At 36.3% G+C, this 25,325-nt stretch overlaps 1 protein-coding gene across 5 annotated transcripts in view; it reads right to left on the reverse strand.

Annotated features, from left to right (window-relative positions):
- The window catches only part of NEBL (nebulette), a 273,670-nt gene that overhangs the window by 80,183 nt on the left and 168,162 nt on the right, over positions 1 to 25,325 (reverse strand). Inside the window, exons 1-6 of one of the 5 annotated variants that reach the window (XM_069776673.1) lie at positions 16,625 to 16,892; positions 15,805 to 15,849; positions 15,637 to 15,708; positions 9,511 to 9,615; positions 7,275 to 7,385; positions 694 to 804 (exon numbers count right to left, since the gene is read on the reverse strand). The exons of 2 other annotated variants lie outside the window; for them this stretch is intronic. In XM_069776673.1, the coding sequence (XP_069632774.1) occupies positions 694 to 804; positions 7,275 to 7,385; positions 9,511 to 9,615; positions 15,637 to 15,708; positions 15,805 to 15,849; positions 16,625 to 16,762 (582 nt within the window). In that variant the 5' untranslated portion in view covers positions 16,763 to 16,892. Of the gene's footprint in view, positions 1 to 693; positions 805 to 7,274; positions 7,386 to 9,510; positions 9,616 to 15,636; positions 15,709 to 15,804; positions 15,850 to 16,624; positions 16,893 to 25,325 lie in introns of those variants that run through there. 2 more of the 5 variants (XM_069776645.1, XM_069776637.1) reach the window with 2 other exon arrangements.

A 25,325-nucleotide genomic window follows, 5' to 3' on the forward strand; every position in this document is an offset into this window, starting at 1 on the left:
TTAAAAAAAAAAAAAAACACCAAAAAAGCAACCAACTTTCAAAATATTGCTAAATACTCTAAATTATTTGTAAACTATCTAAGAAAAACTACAAGAACAAACACTTTGGTCAATGGTATAAACTCATGCCAGGCATCAGACTGAACTCTGTGGCTCAGATTCTGTAAAATAAGTCATAAATTGTTCTTTGAAACTCATTTGATACGTATTCATGAGATAGGAACAAAGTTATTCATGTGCATAAAAGTGTGCAAGAGCAGGGCAGAAACAGCCCCCTTCTCTCCTCCATAGGGAATCCTTGAAGAACTGTCCAAGTGTTGACAGTGTAAGACACTGAAACCATGCTGCTGTTCATGTAAACAAATAGCTTTACACACTTTTAAAGCACAAGTAGGTAACATGAATTCAGAGAAGCTGCATTTGTAATTTTATTTCAAAGTGCTAGCACTTAATAACAATTATTACTAATAAAGAGTAATAACTGCTTTCCACTGCAGTTTAGAATAAAAGTCACATACCATTACTCATAGAGTATTTTATACACACATCATGTCCCAAATTACTTCAGAGCAAATAATGTAAAAAAATACCAACTAATGAAATATGAAAATATTCCATGCCCAACTAATTTCAGTTAGCTATAATAGATGTAGCTACCTAAAACAAGCAAATTTCAGTTGGGGGAGTACTTACATCACTCTGGTATTTATTGACTTCCATGGCATGCTTAATATCTGGAGGCTCCTTCATATGTGCATAACCTGAAGTTCCTTTCTCAGCATCATGTTTTTGTTTATAGAGAACCTGAAAAGAGCAACATTACATTTTTGTGACCTCAGCAGAGCAGGTATAATAAAACAAGCTGGGTTAAACCTAGTGTCGTAGTGTGCCTGTATACGGGAAGAAATGTAATAAATAATTAAGCTCCTTAATGGAACCAGAACCCTGAAACAAGAGCAGCTTCCACCCAAAAGAGAGACATATGAGGTACAGTCAGCAGAGAGGTTTCTCTGTGTCTATTATTGCAACAGAGGTATGTGTAGACAGAGGGAAGAAAAAGAAATATACAGAAACAGAAAATTAACTTTAACAAGGTGAGAAGACAGCCCAGGGAAAAGCATAAACAAAAGCTTTTTTTGCTCAAAATAAACCTGAATGCATCAGCTAAGTAACTATTCCAGGCTAGTCTTTTTTTTCTTTTTTCAGAAAAAAAAGGTTTTGTGCATTCCTCATAAACAAACAGGTTTACATGAAATACTCATAGCCCAAACAGCTATTTCTTCCACTGTTAGGAAATTACTAGCACAATACACATTTTGACTAGCCCCTAGGTTCAGAAAGAAAAATAATAAAAGAAAAATAATATTTACGTTCAATTGTCATCATGGTAAAGGAAAATGGAATTGGATTGTGAGTTCATAAACAAATTTATTTTTATAATAGAAACTGAGCACAATGTTGGGCATTCATCCAGCTTTCACTGTACTGTTATACTTACATATATACACACTCACATACTAAAACTGCCTGAAAAGCTGATCTTGCACTTATCCTTGTCAGAAGCTTTTAGGCTTACATTAAGAAAATTCACCAGGTTTTGATGCCTGAAGAAGCAGCAAGCATCAAGAAAATTCATTTTCTAATAGCTCTCAGGAGCAAGCATTAAAATAATCCCCAAGAAAACAGCAAATACTAAATAAGATTGAAAGCTGGTCAGGAGGAGAAGGATTTGAAATTAAAACCCTCGATAGCAATAAAAGAATACTGTGAAAGTCTTGAGATGGGAACTCTTGACCACGGTGATTTGGACTCTTTTAGGACAGGATACTAGAACTGTGAGAAAATGTTATATCTGTTTGTGTTTAAGGCAGCAAGATTGCATCTGAGTCACAGATCAGGGTGCCCAAGGCAATATATTAGTATCTGTCCTGACTATCCCAGATTACAAAATGATATATAGGCTGAGAGATTAAGACAAAAAGGGGGGTTTTTTTGCACTGCTACTATATGAATGAAAGTATCAAATTAGGAAACTTAAAATGTGCCATCTCCTTATACAGTGTAAATCCAACATGACCAGGCCTCTGAGGAAACAAACACAACTTAAATTGAAACAAAAAAATGTCTATAACTTCACTATACCGATTACAACTTGCAACTGGCAAAGCAAATAATTGTCAACAAGACTGAAGCATCACTAACAAATGATCCCCTGCAAAAGTGTAATTACTATATAAACATATGTCACAAAAAACCTTTCACTACTTCTCCTGCTTCACATTGTCACTTTTAAGATGTTTTCTACTTAATACCATTCTGAAAAGCAGACCCGTACAGTTACTTCCAAAATCTACTAATTTACAGATATTTTATTACATTGCCACTTTGCTGGTTCAACATCTGTGTTTTTCTGTTGGCAAATGGGCAACATAACCAAGACATCAAAGAACAAAAGCACATCAACTCCCAACATGAGAAAACTAACAGAAATTACAATTCAGCATCCACTATCTTGGGAAAAGATGACTGTTTCTTTAGCTTAATATAGGAATATTTGACTTGCTGTTTGATGGCTATGTTCTTCCTATCTTTACACATTATCCTTATTAACTGACTTAAGTAACCTTGAAGCGATCACAGGCTAGGAGAGTTCAATAGCTGTCTAGTTTAGTTTTGGACAGTTTAGTGCAGAACTATTCCCAGACCTGTAAATCAGTTCCAAGGGAGCATAGAAAAACGTTTATGAGGATTATTTCGTCAATACTCTTAGGACCATTATTTTACACGTTAGCATGTGTACATTTATTTCTCATTTCATGTTAATATTCAAGTTTTAGCTAAACCGAATTTTATCAGATCTACATATGAAACTACTCTACAGAGAGATCAAGTATTACAGGTCACCGATGTAACCTCTACTTTGTAGTGGCACCATTTATTAACTCAAGAAATACAAGGCAATTATTTAAGTAGGTATGACTTCAGATTGAACTAATTTGTAAGTACTCATTTTTTATTTTCTTATCTCTCTTGTACACCAGTGTATCAACAGGAAGCTGCATTAAGAAAGGCTTTGTGCTCTTTCAACTTAACTCTGACTGACCCTCTGTTTTGGAATACTTTAAACACTATTAATTTTTTAATATATATTTCCCTTTATAATCAGTAAGCTGAGCTCTGAACTTAAAATCCACAATGTAGGATTTTGTAGGAGGAAATGTTCAACAACACAGAAAATGCTACTTTAATCTCTAGATAGAGAATTAGATTATCCAATGTATATGTGTAAAATAAAACTAGAGAAGTCCAGGAGACTAATACCTGCTACCATAAAAAAAGAGGAAATCTCAAACATGAGAGAAACATCTCATGTTTGAGATTTGATGCCATAAAAAACCATGAAGAATTACAGAAAACAGTGTGATAATGTGTAATATGATTGTAAATGCTGCAGTAAACCACAGTAAATAGCTTTCTCATAGTTAAAAAAAAAAAAACCAAACATATGAAAGTAAAAAGAGGATTTTGCCCACAAGTAAGAAAAACTCTGAAACTTTCTCTGGAAGTTAAAAATATTGCTTAAGATTCACTTGGCTCATCATCTTTAAAAACAAACAGAAAATACTGTTGAGCATTGACATATAGTTACTATGTGAGATATTGCCCTGTGCAAAGGAGAAAATTAAACTGCCTTCACTTTGCTTTAGATTATTCCTTTCAGATAAGAAGAAAAACAGTGCAATTTCTTCTTATGGCAGAAATAAAGTGATGAAAAAAGTGATGAAAAGCATACTTTTTTTCAACATTGTTTTCCCCTCAAGCAATTTTAAATACCTTTATCGTTGTTTGTGACACCTTATTAAAAAAATTGTTCTGCGTAAGGAAGAATTTAGTATACTGGTCTTCAGACAAGAAAAAGACTTGGCACAAAGCCAGCAAAGATCAGAAATTTTCCTTCAGAAATATTTTCCACAGGAAAATTGCAATTTTTCCAGAAAATGTCCATTTCCTCTCAGGAAAATCAAAATGAGGGCTCCCTGCCTAGACTGCTCTCATCAACTTTATTTTCTCATTGCAGAGAACATGGAAATTGGCGAGAGCTTTGTAGGCTGAAGGAGGGTGAAGTTACGCAGCGAGGACAGGGACTTCTGCTCTCTCTAGCTTACCCTGGGGACAGCTATGACAAAAGAGAGGGAGGAAAATCTGGTTGCTCACTCTCAAGAAAGCTATTTAGAAGGCAACAGTTACGTTTTCTGCATAGAGGAAAAAATGAAATTGATAAAAGCCACCCAAGTATGTGGGGCTATGAAACTTCTTTTTCATTCTCCTGAAACTTTTTTTTCCCATAAACGGTGTCATGATTTTTTTGTCAAAATTTTGGATGGATTTCCTTCTCTATGAGTATTTATTTCCATGGGTATTTATTTCCACGTTCGTGCCAGTTCTACATAGAACGCCAAAGACCAAACGTGGGCTTTATGCAAAATCCAGCAGAGGTGGTCTTGTTTTAGTCTTTCCTGTGTATCTTGAAGAGGGAGTTGAGCATGAATCAATACAGCCGACATAGGGAGAAAGCTCCACAGGAGGCGAACAGCAATTGTCAGTGTGTTGTACTCTCCGTTATGGTAAGCTCCTGTCAATGCTGACATTGTATGTCTGGAACCTTACAGAACGACGTTCTGGCTCTGCTGAAGTCAATGACAATTGCCCTATCAGTTAAAGCGTGCAGAAGTGATGGATAGTGCTATGGCAGTCTGTTTGCTCTGGAGAGGACAGTGGAGGGCAGCTGTAGGTGGGGGATAATTTCCCCTAGTTGCCTCCAAGTTCCCGAATCATGAGTGTGATCTGAAACACGTGTATAAAATTAATAAATTGGGCTAGATCTAGGTAGGCTGAAAACGAAGCTGCTGGGCAACAGCAGGGCAGCAGCACCATTTCAGGATCAAACATCAAATCACAGGAGAGGCCATTTGCCGAGGACACACCAGTGTAAGGAGATCACCCAGCAGAGGCATACCAGCCTGGGCACTCCTCTGCCAGCAGGCAGTAGCGGGGAGAGTCAGTGGCTCTCTTTCTTCCACACCGTGATCCCCTCGTCCTGACACACCTGCTTGGCACATAAGGCTACGGATCCTGCCAAGAACATGCCATCACAGAGCGAGAAAGCACCTGCTTGATCTGGCTACAAAAGCATTCAAGCCCGGCCTTGCATCCAGGAAGCACAAAAAGGGAGTCAAAGGTGTAAATTTGTTCTAATGCAGATGAGGAGGAGGACACGTACTCCTATTTTCCAGTCTCGGGAAATCAGCACCTATTTAAAATCAGCTTACTATAATTGAGAAACAGACTGCAGTTCTGTGCTTGCAACAGCCTTTTTGCAGGAGGGTTGGCACAATGGCCAGCCAGTGCTGTTCTCTCTCCTTCCTATGGCATATCCATGGCCTCCTCTTGCTGAAGTGATGACCTGTAAATTCACAAACCCGGCTAGATAGATGCAGCAGAAATCCCCTCTGCCATATCCTGACCCAGTTGAAATCTGAAATCCTCGTATTAGCTACTTAGGTACCGCAGCAATAGGCACAATATGGATTAGATTTGAATACTGCAGAGAAGATTTTCCACTAGAAAATCCCCTAGGATCTCTCTCAAAGTAGCATTAAATTCAGGTCCGTTGCAACAGTAACCACAATTTGGAAAAATGTGTCAGCATATCTTTAAGTTTTATGGTAGATTATGATTTATAATGCATCTATTCCTAATGGGATGGTATGAATTTTACAGGAAAAGTTTCTACTTAAATATAACTCATCCTATATGCATATTTGTTTCTCTATGACTGTTGGATGATTGAAGAAAACCTTCAAAAAATACCAAATGAAAATGTCAGTCTTTTCCTTAAAGGGGTTTTCTTGATGAATCAAATGGTTTCATTTTTAGTCTCAGTTATTTATCTTTTCTGCCACATCGCTGATGTTAATTAACCTCATTTGCGTAAACTAATGTAGAATGTACTCATTTGGAATGAATCCAGGAGTAAATCTGTGGCAAACTAGTTAACTAATGTTTTATAAATCAAGCTAACGGTTTAAAAATGTTATACAAGTTTAATTCGCAATTTATTTCTACTGTAATTCCTCTAATCACTCACTTTACAATGAAATGTCACATTAATGTCATTTCAGCTACTGTGCTGCTTTAACTTGAGTGTATATATGTTCCATTTCAAACTATGAAAACTAAAATATACTTCATGTTATTGTATTTGCTTAACATAGCCTCGATTAACACATTGTTTTAAATCAAAACATTTCTCCACAAGCTTTCCTGAGATTTCAGTGCTTTCTTTTGTTATGAATATCTTCCTTTGTTTGAAGAAAAATCAGTGCATTAGAAGAATGCATATTGAGCTACAATCAATAATATGGATTTCAGAGTGTGTTCACTCCACAGACTGGCTGTATTAAACTATACGTAGTTATTATCTTTAAGAGAGGAGAAAGGCAAAACAAGAAAAATGTGGAAATGCTTGGTGGACAGAAAGCCATGACCATCTATCAGCTGTAATTCTCATGAGTAACAATGAAAATCTGTAACTTCATTCATATTACACATACTTAACAGTCACAATTCCACTGAAATCAACAGAAGTGAAGGGTCACCTGCCTACATTAAGGGTATTATATTTTTAAGCCCCTGGAAGCAACTGAACTGGAATTTACTATTTTACTGGTTGTTTGCATGTTTTACACTATGTTCAATATACTTGATTTCATATTTTTAATTCTATAAAATTTGTTGTGAGTGGTAGTATGTAGACCATCAGAAATACATTTACTGCTACCAGTAAGTGCCTTTAAAAGTCATTAAAGTATTATTTTTTCCCCTTCAGCATCCAACATTTTATAAAACTAATACAACACCCAAATTGAAATCGTTGTTATGTAAGATTTGTCTATTCTATAAACACGGTGCAATGTCACTGAATTCAATAATTCCTTATTGCATTCATGCATTTCTAATGGATTTCATTGGATTGATGAATGCACTAGCAGTTTTTAAATTTATATTTAATAAACATAACAAATAAGATTGTCAACATTTTAAAAGCAAGTAGTTCTTGAAGTTAAGAAGTTATGGTGATAAACTTTGGATGACAAACTCACCCAAATAAATCAAGCAGGCAATCAAGTATCCATTCAAATATATTGTTCAAATTTGTCATGTTCTGTCACACAATTCGTCTAAAAATCGCTTTCATGATTCTAAAATTGTACCTTGCTCTGAAGTTGTGTTAATTCTTTTGCAAATACACTGTCAATTGTGGCTGGCATCTGCTGATAAAGAGAGTTGGAAAGGTCTTTCTTAGCAGCTCCTTTATACTTCACCTAAACAGGAGAAAAAAGGTGACCTATAATGCAAAAATTAAGATATAGTAATGACACTACCTATTTTTTCTATTAATAAAATGGCATAGGCCATTAGAACTGGAAAAATCTAATGCTGTCATAAACTTTCAAGGAAAACCAGCTCCTTAAATAATAACTTTACAATACTTTAGGTGAATGTGTCTAATTCACGAAGCAATGCAAAGTATCTCCTAATTAAATTCAATAATTTGGGGGAAGTATAAAGTAAAGTAAGCAAGGCAGTTATTTTTCTATCCTTTCATAAATCATTTCCAAAAACCAAAATTATCTTTTTTCTTTCTGTTTTCCCAAGTTTTGCACAATGGGAGCAATGAGAGGCCAACAAAAAATATTTTACCCATTAATAAGCAGTAGCAATTAAATGTAACTGGAAAGGACAGGAACATTGAAGATAGCATGTCTGCCATCATTTCTACTTAATTTTTTCATATTACAGACTCATTTTTAAATTACTTTTTATTTATCCTGTACTTTCTCCAGTGTTCAGTACTAGCAATTCCTCACAAAACAGTTTTATGAGACAGGCCAGAATAATAGTTCAAAATCTGGGAGGCTTTTGCTTCAGGTTTAAGTTTCTCAAATTCATAAAATAATAATGTCAAGTATTGCTGTGAAAGTAATCATAAATATCAAAGATATCTTAAATAATACTGTCTAACGTCATTAATTTACTGTGCAATATACAGCTAGTTCCCCACATGTATTATACATATCAATAATTAGCTGTAACATTTGTTGCTGTTTCCCAAAACAGAGGGCTCTTTTTCATTGCAGTAGACATGCTGTTAAGAATTCCAGTGTTCGAGCTTTGAAAAAACAGGTTATGGGACACTAGAGGTCAGTAATTTACAAGATAAACCATCCATCACATCATTGGCTTCAGGTAATGCTGCAATAAGCAAACAGAGTGCTCAACAGTGTGATAAACATAAAACATACAGGGTTTATAATTTTGAAATATCTTTATATCTCTCAGTCTTTGACTAATAATTAGCAGCTTTTCTCTGGAATCAGACAGATGGATTCTATAAATGCTCTCTCTATATTGTGCTTTTGTAGACTACAACAGTCTGTCTCTTAGAAAGTAAAATTTCATCACATTTATGCCCCTTGGGACATGCCACTCTTTCTCACAAAATATGAAGATAAACATAAAAAAAATTCATCAGATGAATTTATATTAAATGTAGCCACATGGCAAACTGATATATATCAGAAACAGAATATAGAATGTATATAAATTACATAACTCCAGACAGGGATATTGGGATACTCTTTATCATAATCATAACAGTAGCACTAAAAATGAGGCACCAAAAATTTAAGTCTTCCAAGGGTCACAGTGACAGAAAAATCACTCAGAACCAGCAGTTCCTTAACAAAAGCAACTCTCTGTCAGGTAAAACTCCTGCTTCTGTTCTCACCTGTGGAAAATAATCAGACATGCAATCATATGACACCTTATATCTGGGACATGAAGAGCTGGCAGTAAACTCTGCTCTGGGATTTTGGAAGCTCCTGTTCCTTCTTTGCCAGTACAGAGAGAGAGAAGGGGGGGGGGGGGGGCGGTAGACCTAAAAACTCTGACATGCATGCACATATATGCATGCCAGTGCTCAGGTGACCTGCAGATGGCATTGACCTGATGTCTACCCCAGTCCCCTTGCTGAAGGAGTACAGCGATGATATCAAGGTAAAAGTTCTGTTTGATATCAGGCTGTGAATTCTCCACAGCAGGGAAACCGTGCACAGGAATAATTTGCAAACCTCATCACTGCAGAATAAGTAACAAGAAATCCTTTTCCTATTCCTCAGTTTATCCATCCATGAAATGGGATAGCTAGGACTGCCTCAGATGCAGATATTTTGGAATCCTAAAATAAAAGTGTTGCATAATTCCAAATTATTATTACTCAAATATACAGTATACACTATTTACAGCGCTTTAAGTCACTTCAGCTTTAAACAGAATTGTTATTTGAAATAAGCCATCCTTCCCATGCTAAAAACCACCATATTCAATTAAGACAGTTTTTAGGAAGGGTAAGAAGCAAAGAGAATTCTTCAGTCTTTTAGGTCTTACCTCAGAAATAAAGGCACTGAGACTTTTCACATGTTTTAGCTGTGGGGTGTCAGGTACAAATATGCACTTCCCTTTAGATTTTTTAAACTCTTCTTTATAATGTATCTACAAAGAGGAGAAAAAAGAAGTTTAATTGTTCTTTGAAAAAAAAACAGAAAAATAAACAATGGCTATTTTTATTTAATTTTTATAATTATTTTATTTTATTTATGGAGACTATGCTGGGTGGCTTGCAGATATCTGAAGCTGGATCAAATTAAGCCATCAAGGGAAACATCCAGTTCTCACATAGTACCAGGGCAATGTAAAAGTCACATCTTTAATAATAAAGATGAAAAAGATATGATTTTTCTCTACATCTACAGCACATTTTCACCACTGTTGTAGATGTTCTAGTATCTCTAAAGTAAGGAGAATTGAATAATTGATCTTCTTAATACTTGATCTCAAAGATAAAACTCTTAAACTAACTTTTAACACAGACCTAGCAAGCACAGAATCTATATAACATAATCGAATGCCCCTTTATGAATCCAAGAGTTACATGAATAAATTCAGAAGGCCACTGCCAAATCATTGGCCCAAGCACCCCAACAGTCATGACATGCAAGTAATAACAGATTTAAGACCAAACAGATTTTAAATTGACCCATTTTTTAAATTATGTATATGCACAAAGGAAACCATTTTTGAAGCAAAACACCATGACATATTCTGAAAAAAAAAAAAAAACAAAACAAAAACCACAAGCCTTTTTTTTTTTTTTTAAACACAGCCTTTTTCTTACCATGGGGCAAACAATACAGGCAGGTATAATAATCACATGACTGTTAATGAAGTCAGAGTTACTGTTTGTATTAGGGAGAAGGATAAAAACTATGGACGTGGTGAATGAGTAGGGACTTTTATTATGTAAGAACCGTGTGAAGAAAGATAGTCAATTATGATAAGATGGACTAAATAAGAAATACAGACAGTTTACATGGATAGCCTTAAATGTTTTTAGTGACACTTCTTTCTTTGTACATAGAATAGTTCAATTCAATGCAAATTGAATTATTTAGTATTAAGCTTTCGTGGTTATTATCTGCTACCATTTCTCTAACCTCATTTTCACATTCTGCACAACAGCAGCTTGCATTTATGCACTCTAGACTTGCTGACAAGCACTGACAGAAGCAATATGATCTGCATCTGAGCATTACAGAAATATGCAATCTTAATTTCCTCTTTCTCTGAATCCTTAATGGATATCACAACTTCTAGTCTACACTCCTCTACAGGGACTTGGAAAATTCATGAGAAGGATGGCAGCTTACACAGAATCAGCTCCTGTACTATCTGATGCAAACTTTTTGTCCACTGCAAAATGGATTAGATAATGCCAAATTCATCTCAAACTGATGACTACATAATCCTCACACAATAAATAATCTTGGTTACTATTGAGCTCATCCACATTTGGACTACTGAAGGAATCTACATCTCATTACCGAATCATATTGTCTGCCTTTGTGGATTACAGTCTATTCTAAATAAAAACTGCTTTGTGAACAACAGGTGTAAAATTACTGTATGTCATCATTTTACTCAGGGAACCACAAATCCAATGGTTCATGTAACCTGTTGTGTGACACCATACTCCTAGGTAATCACAGAGCAATGCACAAAAAGGACAGTTTTATGATAAACATGAGCAGGCACTTACTGTTCAACTTGCCCACATGCATGCACGTACTTGCAAGTGTGTGTATGTATGTGGACATGAACAGCTTAAAAAAAAGGCTTCGTAGAATTATGTTCATTCACAGTGATACGGCTGAGAAGGGACATGGGAAATCTACAGAGCTGACTGTCTACTGTTTAGGTTTGATGGCATTCCCAGTAGAAACTCCTGTAAAGCTGAGACTCTAGTAGAGGAGATGGAGAGTCTTGCTGCTCACAAATGAGGTAAATCACACACAGATATCTGAAAGCTGACTGTAATTACATCCATTTTAATTACAGAGCAATAATTACACTCAAAAATCAAACATGAAAGCTTTCTAAGGTATCTCTTAACTGGGGGGGATGACACGACATGACTAGAAGAAACAATCAAAGCTATTGTGTTGTAGAAGTCATGCTTTCAAAATAACTGCAGTAAAGGACTAATGCCACCACCTTACTCCTTTATTATTCACATTTATTATAGTAAGCCATAGAGGCCACAAAATGCATGCAGGCTCAAATGAGCAATTTAGAGAGGACATATAACAAAATGTGTGGTCAAACTCTGATCCAACACACTCCATTCAGCTACAGAAGTGTCTGCATCGCTTGGAATCAGAAACATGGAAGATGAAATGGGACAAGTATAATGAAGTCATGACATCTGCACTTAAAAAGCATATTTATTGTAAATTACTTAAGCAAGAGGCTTAAGAGGTTGGCTACGACTGAACATAACAAATGGCTGGAAGGAATAGGCAGAGAAGCTAATATTCCTCTTCAAAGTTTGGGGTTACAAATTCAGATGTCTAAAATACTGAATAGGACATTTTGCCTGAGAGTGACTTACCCTTCAACACAAAATACGCGGTTTAGGTTGAGTAGATCTGGTAAGGCTTGTGAAAAAAACAAATAACAGGAAAAATTTGAAATGATGGCCAGGAGCCACTACTGCTCTTTTGACATACTTTTGAAGTCCAATACCTCGCTAAAGGCCCAATTTTTAATAGCTCTCTCCTGATCCCTTTCTTCTCCCTGACTCATCATACTCATTCCACCAAGGAATCCCTTTCCAACCCTGCATTTAATTTATAATCTCTCATAAGACTAAGAGCTGTGTCAGATCACAGATCCATCTAATACAAAATCCTCTCTCTGTGGCCACAGAAACCTAGAGACAAGCGTGAGAACAGGGCAAGCATACAGTATTATTGCCCCACAGTATTTTACTAGTCTCCAGCAATTTGGACCTCGAAGTCCTCCTGAGATAGAGGCTGTGTAAGCTCAATGGTGAGTCCAGAGGAACAGCTCCACCCTGAATGAGGTGGTCACAACCCTATTGGTATGAGTGGAAAGGCACTCTGTTTCTGCACCTGACTCTAGGTCTATCTGGCCCTTGCTTTATAACAAAGAGACACACTAAAGCAAAGTTGGACTCCGTAAAAGGACAGTTAAATGGCAAGTTGTACTACTTTTTGCTATAGGGAAAAAGAAGCACTGGTACCATATATTAACAAAATTCAGCAGAGTCTTCAGAAGGCAGACTGTCTGCTTCTCTACCAAAAAGGATTATGATAGTTTGGTCAATAACCATTTTACTTGGATAATAATTCCCCTCTTTGCTTATAACAGTATTCATAACATCACACCACTACAATTAAAACAAAGAAGAGATGAAAATATACCAACATACAAGTAATACACGCAAATGGACAGGCTCAATTTCAATATGGAAGACAAAAGGCCTGGAAAGGAAGGTAATGCATATGAACCAAGCACACATGACAGTTTTAAAAACATCTGTGGAATAAAATTGCATAATGGAGGGAGATTAAATGAAATGGCTTTAGGGAGAAACAATCCAGGGGGTATCACAGCCACAGAACAAACATCTGCCAACCTCAAATGAAAACAGAGATTTCCTCAAGAACATAAAGACTTCACTACTTCCCCTGCATACAGTTCAAGGCTGACAGTTACACATGCACTAAGGGCTGCCATTGCAACACTTTGTTAAAACCATATTGCCAAATTAAAGTCAGCCTTCAAAGAATGCAGGGCCAGTGTAATGCAGCCCCAGTATCTCAGTCATGAGCACTCCTGGCGCTGCATTCTGATGGAGGAGCTGTGCTGACAGCTCCACCAGCAGAAAAGGACAAGCACCCAGTCTCGTGGTCAGCAAGGACACAGGCTGCTGTCCCAAGGTCATCTTAGGGCCAAACTGCAAGCCCCATAAAACCATTGTATACATAAAGTGTACAGATGTACACCAACAACACATCCACACAAACAGCAGTTTGTGCAAAGATTCGTGCTAAATGGATAAAGAATATATAAAAAGTTCTGAACGTTAATGAGTCAAAAATCAAAGGCAAGAATGAAAATTCCTTGCAGTTTATTGGCCTCCACAATGAAGTGTGCAGGCTGAGGAACTTAGCCCCACCAGCACAAAGGACTTCACTGGTCATAAGAAATTCCAATTATAGCAAAAATTCTGGGAAACAAAATTCACCCCCTATACATTTGCATATTCCATTCAAGCCAATGAAGAAACACCTACTGATTTCACCAGAGGCTGAATAAGGCCCCAAAATTGGATGCCATTTTTAAACACAGAGTCTCTTTAAAAATAAATTGGTCTGGACCATTACATATTACTACTGCTTTGAAAGTATTAATGACACTTTGCCATTATGCTTTACATATCTCAAGGAAAATCTAAAACACTTACAGGCTAAACGCATCACAAGTTTTCAGCAAAAGCCCACATCCCTGAACCATTATAGGCTTCAGAAACCTGGCTTGACTTAGTTATTCACCTTAGCTCACAAGCCCCTGCAGAAAATCAGAGAAAACACAGCCACTCAATTTATCAGTTATTTAACAGCCACAGCCAACATTACTCCTAATGGGCACACAGCACAATAATAATTCCTTTTCAATTAAATAAAATATTTCTTCACTATTTGTCGAGGAGTTTTTGCCTTTAAGAACAGCAACCATGTTCAGAAACAAGTTGCATGGAAACACTACATGTATTTTGGGTCAGATAAGTGCTCCAGGTCCATTTTCATTTTGGCCTTTACATGAGTTGACAGGCACTTATTGTACCATATGCCATTCTTTTCCCAAAGAAAGCAAGTAGATAATCATCAGTAAAAATATTAATAATCTCTACTACCTCCTAAAGTAGCTTGAGATTACAAGGGAGCCATCTTGGTAGGTTCTTTTAAGGATCTATCCAATTTTCAGCACTCCTTCTGTGAAAATTAAAGTATTACCAGACGGTGTATGTACAAAGAGGAAACTTTGACTTTGTCAAGTCACACTTTCAAGCCAGCACTGTAACACCTACACATCCCAGATACTGTTTTTCTGAGTTACCTATTCCTTTCTGATATGTAACCCCTAATAATTTATACCTTAAGTGTAGATTCTGTATATTCTACTCTCATAAAATCAACATACTCGTTCACCTTGAACAATAACATCCTGAATCTAAATATCAGATTACAACACAAACATGAGCCAGACATGATTTTTTGGTTTCTTTAGAACACCACTTGTTAAAGCAAGTCACTCTCTCCTCAGTAATGCGTCCTCTGCTGCCAGCCACCACCCTCGCAGGAAGAATACCACTCCTTAACTCCCATTCCCATGAAGGGACAAAGTTATTATTCACACACACTTTCCCAGAGGGACATAGAAATAATGTTCCACCAAGGTAAATCTGATGCTGTTACATTGAAGCAATTGGATCTACTCCAATTTAAAATGTCTTGGATCCGATCTGTGATGTTTATATAACGTCTATATCTGATGGACAGTTTTAAAGCTCTATAGCAACTAAGGCAAGAATTTGCTAGCTAAATAATTTTTAAAGATATTCTAGCATTCAGTGGATTCTCTCTAGAAGTGCAAGTCAGTAATAATATGCTAAGCAGTTCTGAGCATCTATCACCACAGACCAATAGATAACACTCAAAACTCATCTGTTTTATTTTTATCCTCCCTCCTTACAGCTATGTATACTGGCACTCAGTTCTGTTCTAGCCAATCAAACTTCATAGGATCAGGCTATAACTAGAAAAAATACTGCATTTTCCTGATTAAATCAGCCAAGGTGTTCTCATGGGAGACACACTCCGCATGAGACCCACTTTTTGGAACATTCTCCTTCCTAGGGCCTCTGCTTCACACCGTCCAAGTGCTCTGAAAAGCTCATCCTTCTGTGGCTGATAATTTAAGGTACTAGAGTAGGCTGTGCTTTTCTATTACTTTTGTGTGCTTTTTCACTTGAGTCTTGGATGGGCACATGCTGCACTGTACATACCTGAAAAAATATGTATCATAAATTTAAACCCACTTGAAAAGAGAAATGTAAATATAAGGATGCAAATAGTCACCGTCACTTACATCACTTATTATTTCACTGCATTTTCGGGCCAGTTCCATATTTCTGTCCTCAATAACAGGCTTGAGGAAGACCTGTAAGAGAAAGATAATCACTCCAGGTTTGTTGTCCTAAAAGGGTAACAACAGAAGGAAATAAGTACTTTTCAAAGATATTGGGGTTTAACTCACCTTTTCTTCTTCTTCCCCATCCTCATTTTCATCTTCCCTGAGATCCTGAATGACAGATACTCGCATTTTAATACTTTGCAGAAAACAACAATGAAAACTCTAAAAAGGTTCAGCACTGCAGGAAACAGCTCAGACCCTACAGCATGCCTGGAATCAATGGTTCATTTGTGTCCTCGCTGCACTTAACTCTGCCAAGGCTCCTTCCTTATTTAGGCAGCACTTGACGGTCTTTATCTGAACAATTCAGTGTGAGTGAACTGAAAGGCATTGCAGATGGCCTTGCTAGCTATCAGTCGCAGCAGAGCTAATGCTTTCTTACAGATAAAATATAATTAAATGACCTATCCCAGTCAACTATTTTTAAAATTACTATGAACACACTTAATTAAAATACTGTGATGCAGTTAATTCATAACATAAGTAATTTAGTAAAATTAATAGGCTTAAAAGGGGAACATTGACTCTAGGGTTATGGGAAAACCGCCCAGTTCTAAGATTCAAGGCATCACTGACTCCAAAACCAGTTATCACGAAACTTTATTTTGTTGGTCCAATAATAGAGCTTTTTGATTAAAAGACGCACACTCTTCTCATTTTCCAGTAGATGTAACTGCTAGTATTTCAGGAAATACTCGTTTTCCACAAAGCATATAAAATTCCTTAAATGCTTTGCATATTATGTCAGCTGAAGGTTAAACCTGTGCATACATAGATACAAACACATCTGTACACTTAAAAGTATACATGGCTATGTATTTACACAAACATGAATGTTCCTTCACTGTTAAAAATTGTCATGGTGTGTAGTCTCAAAACCAACCTTTTTCAGTATGAAGTCATTGACTCCAGCTGCAATGAAACTGAAAGATATCCTTATGCCAATGGATACAGTGTCACAGTGTTTGCTTCTGTAAAACAAGCAAGGAGGTATTACAGGACCAGTTGGAGTAACCAGCATTTTAACTTTTTTTTTTTCCTTTCCAAACCGTAGCTTGTATACTTCTCATTTTATAGAGGTCACGATTTTGAACTTCATCTAGCAAAGTGATTTGCCACTACACAGCTTTGCAATCAGGCAAAGATATAAGGAATGTGTGGTCTTAAAAAACCTCTTCAAAGAATTTTAAGTACTTGTGCCCATCCTTAGAGCTTATTTAGAAACATACATTTCCTTAGAAAAATAAACTTTTCAAAGAAGAGAAAAAAATACAGCATTTGACTTAGTTAAGGTCTGAAAATCTGAAAAAAATATTAAGAAGAAAGGCACAAGCTGCTTTCAGTGTATAATAATCCAGAGACAGAATTCTTTATATATTAATAGTACAGAATGCTTCAAGATTTTCCATTCCTCTACTTCAAATATAAGCTCCTAAAGTTCAGATGTGGATTGGCATTGCTGAAGTTCAGGTTGAAAACTATAAGTCTGGTTTGTATAGGTGAGAATTACCTGTAATTTATGCTGACTACTTTTGGACCTCAGGATATTTCATCCTTGTGAAAAAAATGGTACGGTCTTATAAGATGGATATTCACAGTAACAGGTCATTTTTGAAGATTATGGCCACAGCAAATATATTCCTAAACAACAGATTCATGCATGATTTCAAGGACCACAAGTTAAGGAGACAGAGTACCTACAGAAGTACCAGACAGAAATGCACATGAAGGCTTCATTTGGGGATTTTTGTGATAATATTGCAAATACTATATTTTTCCAGCATAGTTAATTTCCCTTTCTTTCCTACATTTAATAAATTTTTTAGGTGGAGACATTGAAAAATATTTGAGAGTAGAGAAGACCTATTAGTAGCTGCAAAGCTTGCTGAATATGGGGAAATCTTTTGCTATTTTTTGCACCAGAAAGCAAATACATTCAAAATGACAAAGTCAAAACTGTTCAGGTTTGGGGGGGAAGATGGGGCTGTTCAGCTTTTTAACATGCTTACATTGTATCTGGTGGTTTTTCAGCAGCTGGACATACCAAAATTTATGTATTAATTGTGGGTTTCCTGTAATGGTTTCTGCATAATAAAGATGTGCTTTCTCTTTAGCATGATCTTCAACTGATTTGATAGAATTCATTTTTTCCCATTTTTACGAGTGTCCAAATATGCTACGCCCCATGTAACTTCCATAATACAGGGACTGCAAGACAGCTCCTATAACTCATCATATTAAAGAAAAATATAATGCTATGCACAAAGGGAGCAAGGGAAAAAATATCACAGTATCAACTAACCATACACAAGTTATTCAAAATGACACTCTTCACATAACAGATGCAGTAAGAGACCATATAACACAAAACCTACCTCCCTTTTTTTCATCCTCCTCGAAACACTGAATAGTCAGATAACATTCACAGTGCAATAAAGCAAGCCTGAAAATTAAATATATCCAGATATAATTCAGAGAATAATCTGTTATAAGGATTTAAGAGTTGCATGGTTTAGAAGTGCATTATGATTCTATTAGCAGCCTGCAGGTCAAGAACAAGCTTAGGTTACTTCTGTAAGAGGCAGTAAATAATCTAGGATCGGCAGGCATGTTTGGCATTGCAAATGTTTGTGTATGTTTACAAATATTTTTAAAACCACGCTAAAAGTACTAAATCTAATCGGAATAAAGTTCAAGTTAAAATGCTGAGCTTTACATCCCCAAAACAAATATGAAGTATGTCGTATTAAAGAATACTTTTTACCTGCAAAACCTGCAGTTTTACCAAAACTTCCAAACTGACACTGCTGAACCACTTTCCACTGTAGACAGTGGAATAATCCGTAGTCATTTGTTTTGGCATGAAACAGCACAGATTAAACAAAATCCAATTGTACATAATTTTAAGAAAACACTGCAACGGACTGCTAAGCTGTGTATACACAATATTTGCATGCATACAGGACATGGCAAAATTAGGATTTATTACTGCATTATAGATATCTTAATATGCACACAAAGGGGAGAAATGGGTTCTTCGGGGAAGTACCCAATATGAACTCATTCAAATTTTGTAAGGGAATGTTGCATAGCTCCACATTTCTGCTTCCAGCCACCCTGCATGGATGTTTCACATCTCAGTCCAAATCTAGCCTTAAGAATGAGGATATTTTGTGGAAGAAGCTGCAACGAAATGAAGCTGCAACTGTACGTTGTCTAGATTGTTCACAGAAGCACAGTATTTGCAGTACACAATCTTCATCACGTATGAACTTTTGATTGAGAAGATAAGACTTCCAGAAGCAAAATATATGGTTTCTCCTATGAAAGGAGACAGCTGAATCTTCCAACACTTACAGACATCATTCGCTCCTGTCAATGTACTATTTTTTGACACAGAACATTACTCAAGCACTTGGTCTAAATGCATATCTGCTGAGGAGGCAGAAGGGGAAGAAACATGGGGTATAAAGGAGCCCCAGTCCCCATGATGACGAGTCGGCCCAGCACACAAATGGCTCAGGCACGCAGTTGTGCAGCTTCCTGCTTTGATCACACACAGCTGTGTCCACAACTGGCCAAAGCCCCACCATCTCCTTGTCCCTTTATCAGTCTTTTAACAAATACATTTGGGAGATCTTGGCCCAGAAAGTTAAAAAGCTTCATCTCATTTTGGCCCTGATACACATAACAATTTAGCAGTGACACTCAGTTCTGTCACTAAACAAACAACACCGCTGGACTTCTTTGGCATAATCCCCAAAGCCTTCCGAGATCTGACATATTCACATGTACTGCTCAGCTGAAAGAACTTTACCACTTCACAGAACAGCAGAAACTGTTCTTGTCCTAGAAAATGTTCCAGAAATGTCATAATCTCAAACCTATTAATGCAGAGTTCCTCATGGGGTACTTGAACATAGGCTGCAAGTTAAGGGCCAAGTTATTTCAGCTGGAGGCTCTACACAGCATTATAGTGAAAGGTATATACATGTTATGAATATACTCCTTTCAATTCTGGACTGAAAACCTAGTAAGAACAGAGGTAGAGTTTTAGTGCTTTAACTGTCCTGCTTCCAATGAGTTAAAAATCAACCCACAGACATCCCTGAAATGAAAATGTTATTTTCTGTTCTCACTGGACAGACACACACATCACTGAAATAAGTACAATTAATGCAACACAACACAGCTGGTGGTCTCTTTTCAAAAAGCACACAAGGCATCTGTAAGCACTGAGATTCAATTACTTCTCATTTCTAGAAATACTCAACTATTAGACTGGAACTTACTAGCAACCCTGCATAAGGAAGTTCATAGTTAGGCTATCAGCACCACAATCACAAACAGAAAGCAAGCAAGGAATCCCAGCCTGCCAATTTTAACCTCCCCTGAAGATGAAATACCAATTAACATTAACAAAAGAAATTCAAAAGATGGTTCTATTTAGAGAAAAATCTTACCCATAAGCTTGTATCTGTCACATCATTAACACTGCATTTATCAACAACACTTTGAAACCTGAAAATATCTCATGGCTCTAAGCTAAGATCTTCATTCAATGAAAGTTATTTTATTTAAGGTTTTGGTAAAGCAGAGAGTGGCAATGGTATTTTTAAAGATGAATACAAATGAGATGTTAGAGTTGTGAATCCCAGAAAACCTAATGAATTTTCAATGCCTAATAAATACATAAATATAGACATTTTTTGCAAACACATACTCACAGGGACGTTGTCTAGCCCAACTGGATCTTGATGACTGAGCATTTAAGATGTCTGTACGGTACAACTAGTTTCACGTAATAATACCCAATCTAACTGAGTTACCAGAAGCAGTGTAGCTATGCTAGCATGACACTGCCTGAGTTAAACTCTTTCCCACACAGCTAATTATCCTGAGAAATGAACCCATTCAGAAGTGAGAGTATTTATCAGGGCACAAGATTGTGCCATGTGGATTGTAACCTTAGCTGTGATCAGCAACAATACATTGAAATAAACCAGCATAAAGCTTTTTCAGATACTAATGTATCCTGAAAAAAAAACCAAAACCTCAGCTTCATTTTTCTGACAATATTCATAACTGCCTACTACGTTTGCACAATAGCTTCTAACCCTCAAAGATGGTATTTCCTAAATGGGATATACAGTTTCACCTTTTTTTTTTTTTTTCCTAATTTTTCATTTGCCAAGAAATTAAATCTTCAACAATGGGGGAATTTGGTCTTTCCACCCCGCCAATATTTTCAGTTTAACCAGAAGCCTGAAAAATCTACCACTCCTACAGTTCTCTTCACAAGTTGATGCATCAGGAGCTGAGACCAAAATCAGCCACATTTAACTGCATTGCAACTGTTTAATCCACTCTTCCTGACATAGCTGTGGCATTTCCCTTTCTTACCAAGTGTTATAAAACCCCTCTCCCCTTACTCAAGTGTCCAACTAGGTATGGGAGTCCACCAGAGATAACAGCTCTGGGGCATAGCAGTTGAGGCTCTTCAGCACTCCCCACCTCTTACTAGTGCCATTACAACAACAAATAGTCAAGACATTTATTCCTACTACCTACAAAACTGCAGCCCAGATGCCAGTCCTGTATGCTAGTAATCAAGAGACTTGCACGCTAGTCCTCTGTAACCAGTGTGGAGCAGTACATATCCAAGCTATTCCTCTGCCCTGAAACTTGTGGCTCAGATTTCATAAGGCTGTTCTACAGAATATGGCTAGAAAATGAAATTATCAGTGGCCTGGGTTACTGTATGAGGTATCCCAAAGAGAAAAACCACATTCAGCAGAAGAGGGATTCAACTGAGAAGTTACAGCTTATCTCATAGGACTCCTCAAAAGGAGAGAAGTTTAGATAATACATCAAAGTTTTCCATTCACAACATTTTCATTTTATCCAAACCTAAATCCTATGGAAGAAAGAGCTAGGACTATATAGTAAGAATTTGGAAATTTTACCTTGCTATAAATCACAGCTAAAATTATCAATGATTGTAGGTAAAAGATATGAAGTCAGTAATAAACAAGTTTTATTTTGCCTCAATAAATCCTAAAAAGCTAAGGATACTCCCGTTCTCCTTTCAGTGACTATATATTCATATACAGCCTACTGTAATCTGAAATAACAGAAAGATATACTTGGCTTATATACAGACTTGCATACATTTTCTTAGCCATATAGACTGGGCATGTGTACTTACCAGGAATTTTTCTTGTGGCATTACTTCAAATTTAACTGCCTGAACTGACAGAATCTCCCAGAGCAGGAAGAGAAAATTGGATCTTTCCTACAAATTTAATTTCAGTTACCACTATGACCCTCACTTACTTAATGAATGCATTTTTCCAGAAACTAAAACCACAGTGGTTTATTTTTCTTGTATTTAACTGAGTTTTTTCTTCTCCATATTTTTGCACTTCTTGTTATAGACCTAATACTGTAACTTCAGTCACACTTTCTCTGGAGGGAACAATACCATAAGTAACACACGCCTTTAAAAAAACCTTTATAATTTTACTCTTCTGGAACATTTCATGTTACTTTGATTCTCAAGTAAGTTAAATTTGCATCAAATTGCCACAGACAGCTAACACTAAAACAAAAACTAAGTTCTTCATTTACAGTTATTTAAGATCATAGCTTTTAAATTTCAGAATAGTCTTCAGAAAAACCTCCAAAACAGAAAAGATTAAACCAAACAGGCCAGGATAAAAAAGAAATTTAATGAACAGATTTGAAGTAACAGAAGTCACTTGTTCATTGATGAAAAATTTATTCAAGTAACTTTATTTTTTGATCAAGACAAATAATTTCAAGTCATAAATAATTGATGGAGAAGGTATCTTTTGAAATATCTTCAGACCCAAAAAGACAAAAATAAAACCTTAATTATGTAAAACATACAGCTCCCTTATTGTGCTTAAAATGACTGTTTCTTAAATAGTTCTCCTTTGGAGAAATTAGTTTACATCTTTTATCTACTTTGTGAATTGTGCCCATTGTAAGATTTAAACACGAAAATAAGTTACACATACTTTGTGTCCAGGAGGGTTTAGATCTGTATTGTCATAGTCAAGCTTCCCTCTTAGCCTACCATTCTGTGCGTGACAGGTTAAGACAACTGTACACAGGAGCTGTACTATGAATTTAGCAGTGTATTTGAAAACAAAGCACTTAATATATAAAATGCGCATTCAGAAAATATCCATAATTTTCAAGACCGTTTATAATCACTGATGGATAGCTCATTCTTTCCAAAAAGCTGCTGTGGCAAAATAGTCTGCTTGAATAGAGTAAATATTATTTTTCAAGTGCTTATAATAGGCTACAATGGATTTGGAAATACAACTGTTAATAACCCTGTATTGAAAAGAATTTTATGGCAAAGAACCCTATACTAAGGGCTCTCTGGACAGCCTAATCCTGTAATTGAGTTCATGGTTGTAATTCAGGAGAGCAACTTACAAGTTCTTAAGCATTGACTACAGCGCTGAAGAAAATACACTAAAAATACAATAGGTAGCAATAATAAGTCACAGGAATGTTAGATCCTTATGTACACTCTGTTTAACAATGATATATACAGGTTTCCATGACAACAGTGACAAGATGATAAAAACATCTTCTTCCACCATCCACTGAAAAATATATTTCTGCTTATATCATTGATGAAGTGGCAAGCACCTAATTTAGAAATGTCGACTTGCATTTAATAACATATTTTTATATTCAGAGAAATGCACATCATATTTTTAAAGGATTTAACTGAATATCTGAAGCAGATTAAAAAGATTCGTGATCTGATATTTTTAGTCTTTTAAATCAAGTTACATAAAACTTTACCTTTTATTTTAGTCGTTGTCCATAGTTTAGCTGCAAATTTCAGCTTAAAAATTTTTTCCCCCCATGGAAATCTCTTTTGCATAGATCAAATAAAAGCTGATCTAGCATTTCCCAAAGAAACGGTGCAGATTTTAGTAGAAGAATACCTTATTTTTAAATTGGCTTCATTTTGCTCCATCATTCACAAAAAATGATGATAAGGCAGTTCTGCTTTATCACTTACATAATTTGCTTTCACATTAGAGCATTGTCTTAATTCTAGTCTGAATTGTTTTCTCAAAATGGTAGTGGACACAGAACTGGCATTTCTTGCTCCAGCTACTTTATAGTCATTCCTGGGACCTGGTAACCCCTGAAAACAAGCAATTCCAATGACATCAGTGGAATTTAAACTTGCAGTTATCTCAATACTGGTACTTCCAGGTGAGCATACTTCTCAATCTATAAAGTACTATCATAATACTTATTAAAATGTCAGTTCTCACATATTACTATAGGAAAAAATAGTTCCTATAAATTAGTAATAAAAATTTAGCCCTACAGTTCTTTTCATATAACACAGTACACCTAAATTACCACATTAAAAGCACACTGAATTACAGTTCTTCAAATCAAGGAAGGCTAATGCCGGCACCACGTGAAATAATGCAGTATGTACCTTCTGAGAGGAGGAAGGCAAAAGAAATAATATAGCAATGTTTTGTACACTACAAATTATCCAGAAATACCGCCTTTGGGCATGATCACTTGCTGTTGTTAATAACACTAAAGAACAACAACTACTTTATACTCATACAGCTTCTTGTGGAGAAGATTTTAAAGAATTTTATAAATACAGGGATAGAGTCTTTGATGGAGGATACTGACACAGAGTGAGCCAAGTCCTCTCCCTGTCCTCAGGCATTTGAGGACTAGGCTGGAGTCAGGCTTAAGTAAGACCAGCCATGGGTAGGTCTAACTTAGCCCAGCCAAAAAAACCTGCCCCAGATCATACTGCTGATTCATGGTTACTTGACAATCACGGTATGGCCAGAGGTTTGGGAGATGCAGCAGGCTTGACTGGGGGAATAAGCTGTCTTAAGTCTCCTTTGAACATCTTGAATTTTGTAAAGAGAATTCAGACCAGGATAAATAACTGCTCTACAGAATTGCTCCTTGCTACATACCTGAAGATACCTGATCATCTTATAATTCTGTTTTACAGAACAAGGGGCCATGAAGTAAAGCAGCATCTCCACAGTAAGAAAGGAACCTTGTAATGAATCAAGACTTCTTGACTCCCAGCCCTAGTTTTAATGCTGATATCACAGAGCTTCTCAGCAGGATTTTCCTGGCTCTTTTTCAGTTATATTTCTGTTAAGTCATTTCAAGCATAAACTAATTCTTAACTTATATACTCTACTTACAGCATTGAAGATGGGCTTTTCTGTAGAACATTTTGCTATCTGTTACCCAAATTTTAGTGTTAATATAACTTGAAAAATAAAAAAGGAAAAGTGGGACGAGAAAAGAACACAGAGCAGTCTTTCATTTAGAACCTTATACTAAATTATAATTAGTAAGCGACTGAGTTGACATGCAGCATAGAGTTAGAATAACAATGTAGTTACTTGTTATGCAAATTAATTTCAATGTCTACTGAGTTACAGGTAGTAACTATTTGGCATGAAACAAACAAGATAACCTCTCTGAAACTTGGCATATAGAAAGAGAAAGAAAATACCATGTTCCTT

The sequence above is a fragment of the Haliaeetus albicilla genome, chromosome 2 (genome assembly GCF_947461875.1).
Source record: "Haliaeetus albicilla chromosome 2, bHalAlb1.1, whole genome shotgun sequence".
NCBI classification, from domain to species: Eukaryota; Metazoa; Chordata; class Aves; order Accipitriformes; family Accipitridae; genus Haliaeetus; species Haliaeetus albicilla.